This window comes from Gymnoscopelus microlampas (assembly GCF_963454915.1).
Source record: "Gymnoscopelus microlampas genome assembly, chromosome: 3".
Lineage (NCBI taxonomy): Eukaryota > Metazoa > Chordata > Actinopteri > Myctophiformes > Myctophidae > Gymnoscopelus > Gymnoscopelus microlampas.
In genome coordinates this window covers 58,766,861-58,771,064 of record NC_139940.1, presented here as the reverse complement: position 1 = coordinate 58,771,064, position 4,204 = coordinate 58,766,861, and the positions used below count along the sequence as shown (strand labels likewise).

The following is a 4,204-nucleotide window of genomic DNA, read 5'->3' as shown; positions in this document are numbered from 1 at the left end:
TGTTTTAGTTTGCAGACATGGCAGAGTCTTACTGGAGGACAGTGTTCAGTGCACTGGTCTTAATTCTGACCTGTAATACGTCCTGTCGGGCTGTTTATAACAGCGGAGAGTGCTTCTTTAACACCAAAGGTAAGGTCTGTGTGTGTGTGTGTGTGTGTGTGTGTGTGTGTGTGTGTGTGTGTGTGTGTGTGTGTGTGTGTGTGTGTGTGTGTGTGTGTGTGTGTGTTCAATGCAATGACCCCCATGTATTTGCAAATATAACAGCTAATACACCAGATGGCATTGTGATTGAACAGCAGAGAGGTTTTCCTATTGGAAGTTGGCTGTACTTTTGATTCAAGTTTAGAGGAACCTTTCCTTACTAAACAAGTAAAATACCAGCCATTAGTACAAGCCATTATACATCTAGGCTATAAGTGCCAGCTCATTGTTTTTATAATTGGCAGCTTGGGCCATGTCCACAGGCTGGTATCAGGGGTTTGAAGATTATGGGGTTGTCCAAGTGTAAGGCAAAGCAGCTTGCAACATATTGCTCAATCTTGTCTATTATAGGCAGTCGATCTATTTGGAGGAGAAGGTGCTTCCTGTACCCATAATCTTTCTCCGGTGTGTATGGCCAATGTTAACTGTTTGTTGTTTATATTCTGGACTTGTTTGGACTCAAGCACTGTGACACATGTTATCAGAAGCAACTGAAAAATATTTGTGCCCTTGTAATGTAGGCTATTTTATAAATGTGGACTCAAATAAAGAAATTGAAGTGTGTGTGTGTGTGTGTGTGTGTGTGTGTGTGTGTGTGTGTGTGTGTGTGTGTGTGTGTGTGTGTGTGTGTGTGTGTGTGTGTGTGTGTGTGTGTGTGTGTGTGTATACGCGCACTCCCGCGCACATGTGTGTGCACAGTAAAATCCTCCTAAAGTCTTAAAGGGATAGGTTCGCCCCCAAAATGACTTTTTTTTCTATCCATTAGTCACTAGCCCTTTCATTTATTACTCTGAGAGTGTACAAATGTAACACATTTAAATGGTCACATTTGTACACTCTCTGAGTTAACCTGCATAGTTTAACATTTTAACTGGAATTCGACAAGAGTGCATTTGGACAGAGGATGAACTGCAATTTGTATGCAGTACTTCTTGTCAACCAGTAGATGTCCTACCTGGCCATCGGATCTAAATAGAAGAGCAGGTAGCTCAACCACCGCAAATGCAGTTGTGTTAGTAGGCTAGTAGGCCAACATTATGTATTTGATTTTCTTTCACAATCAACACATTCTGTTAATTCATCTTTAACATACTCTACCAAATGAATGTGAGAAAGCAGTATTTAGTTTTTATGCACCACCTTATCTGGATCAAACTCCCACAAAATTGCAGGTCTGCTGCCACTCTTATTTCTTTTAAAACACAACTAAAGCCGTTGATTGAGTTATTTCCCTTTTCTTCTGCACTGTACTTGTATTTGTTTTTTACTTCTTTTGTTTTATCGTATCCTAATGTCATTTTATAATGGTGTTTCTTTTGCTTGATGTTTTGTGTAAAGCACATTAAAATGGCGTGGTTGATGAAATGTGCTAAACAAATAAAATGGCCTTGCCTTGCCTTTAACCATACATGATGGTCAAAACAAACATGTATTCACTGAACAAGGTATGAATAGTAATAATTCATATTACTATAAGGTAATAATACTTTAAAATGAACTCAGGGTATTTGTGGCGTTTTCAGGGACGTGTGAACACATGGGTCAGGTGTATGCGTTAGGGGAGAACTGGATGACCAAGGACTGCTACCAGTGTGTCTGCATGGAACCCTTTGGTGTTGGATGCTGTGAATAGTAAGTTATACATCTGTCTGCCTTTAGAGGGCGCTACCAGTGTGTCTGTATGGAGCCCTTTTGGTGTTGGATGCTATGAATAGGAAGTTACGTCTGTCTGTGATTTTTTCTCTCAAGCTGTGCTATAGTAATCTCTCAAGAACAGATTCAGAGCTGCGCTACTGAATCTGTCCGTATAGTCCATATTCGCGTTGCTGTGGCAACTGGGGTGGCATTTCATTGTATTAATGGCAATATGGCTGCCGTGTGAATATGGTCTATAGCCCCGTTCAGAACGTGTCAACATTGGCCTACAAGTGGGCGTGCCTTCAGATCAGGAAGCAGGCCGCGCTTTACCCAATCAAATGTAGTGGGCGGGATTTATATCTGTGTGTTCGCTTCCCACTGGAAACAAACCCAATGGGAAAAAATAAATAAATATATATATATATATATATATCTTTATTAATATTCTTTTTTTTGTGTGTGCGTGTGTATAATATGTAGTAATGTGTGTGTATCTCGCCCACAGTGGGTCTCAGCCAGTGGACTACCCCTCCTGGTGTGAGGTCATCCGCAAGCCAGACTCCTGTGCCATCGTCGCCGTGATGAGAGACAATCACAAGCTGCCCTGTCTGTGGGGGCGGGGCCGCCTCAGACCCGCCTCCAGGCTACCATGGAAACCCGGCAATGAGCCCTTGTTCTGATTTAAACACCCAAGTGTTTAAATCAGCACAACAACAACAACAATAACAACAACAACAACAACAATTCTGACATGGATACATTGTTCTGGGCTGAAAATATTCAGACGATCGATAATAGGGCTGCATAATTAACCAAACAATAATGTATATCGAAACCGACATTTACAGGACGACTTTTAAACCGTATATATGATTGGCCTTCACTAATATATGCTCATTATAAGATGGTACCATTTCTGTCTACTCACTCTGTGTCTCAGAGGAGGGCTGTGGACAGTTCAGAAACCTGCCTACCAGTGACATCATTGACGGGGATTCCAAACTAATAGAAACCACAGCCTTTCTCTTCCTGAAAAGTTAACATGCTGAAATAGAAGACATCATTCTTGCCTTAATAATAATATTAATAATAATAATAATAATAATAATATTAATATTAATAAGGGTAATAATAATAATAATAATAATAATAATAATAATACAAATAAAATATATAATAATAGAAATATGTTGTGTGAAATGACCAGACCTGCCTACTGATGATGTCACTGGTAGGCAGGTTTCTGAACTGTCCACAGCCCTACTCTGAGACACAGAGTGAGTAGACAGAAATGGTGCCATATTATCATGAGCATTAGGACCAATTATACGAAGACAGGTTAAAGTTGTCCTTTAAATAATCGAGAAACACTTTTTGTCCCTTATCAACGAATCAACACATTCCATTAAAAAGTCTGATTTACCACTGAACTTATACTTTGTTGTACAATGGTGCTGTATACAAATTGTGAAAATGGCCAATCTACAGTGAGTTTGTAAATCTGCTATTTTCACTTTTCTTTTAATCTATCGTAGTCGAGACAAAAGTCATACATAATGGTCATATTGATTTAAGTCCTATCACCCAGCACTAATCCACTGCATAGCAATACACACATGTCATATTTATATGTGATATTGATGTATAAAATCTATCAGCAAAGACCCAGATGAAGCTGTATCATTGCTATGGGCCAAGATGCTATCTTTTATAACAACCATCTGACAATAATGATCACAGATTGGATAAGATCAAACCTGGTGTAACTTATAACTTAATGTATTGTATTTTCTATGTTCATGCTTTAGTCAGTTTGTTATGTTGTGGCCAGGATGCTGATATATTTGTTTGTAATTATGAAATAAAAAGTTATTGATTGATTGTATGGACTCGTCATTTGTGCGCATGTGTACGTGTGTGCGTGAGAGCGTGTCTGCGTGCATGCATGCGCGTGTGCGTGCATGCATGCGCGCCTGTGTGTGTGTGTGTGTGTGTGTGTGTGTGTGTGTGTGTGTGTGTGTGTGTGTGTGTGTGTGTGTGTGTGAGAGTTCAGTGTGAGTAAATATTTTATATGAGTTTAAACATCAAATCAAATTTATTTTCAATCAATTCAAACCAAAAGGATATTCTCTTAGTCAAGTATAAAGACAAGAGCAATTTGTCCGACGTGGAAAGTTTCCCCCGCCTCACCGCCTGTCATCGCCACGTCCTCTCTCTCTTTCACACACACACACACACACACACACACACACACACACACACACACACACACACACACACACACACACACACACACACACACACACACACACACACACACACACACACACACACACAAAGACTCTCCCTATCTACCAATCCATGC

At 39.9% G+C, this 4,204-nt stretch overlaps 1 protein-coding gene across 1 annotated transcript in view; it reads left to right on the top strand.

Annotated features, from left to right (window-relative positions):
• LOC311041447 (prostate-associated microseminoprotein-like) overlaps positions 1–2,925 on the top strand; it is a 4,020-nt gene extending 1,095 nt beyond the window's left edge. The window contains exons 2-4 of the mRNA XM_084051823.1: positions 9–129; positions 1,725–1,833; positions 2,345–2,925. Coding sequence (XP_083907949.1) covers positions 18–129; positions 1,725–1,833; positions 2,345–2,519 — 396 coding nt within the window. The 5' untranslated portion in view covers positions 9–17 and the 3' untranslated portion in view covers positions 2,520–2,925. The remainder of the gene's footprint in view (positions 1–8; positions 130–1,724; positions 1,834–2,344) is intronic.
• The last annotated feature ends 1,279 nt before the right edge of the window (positions 2,926–4,204 follow it).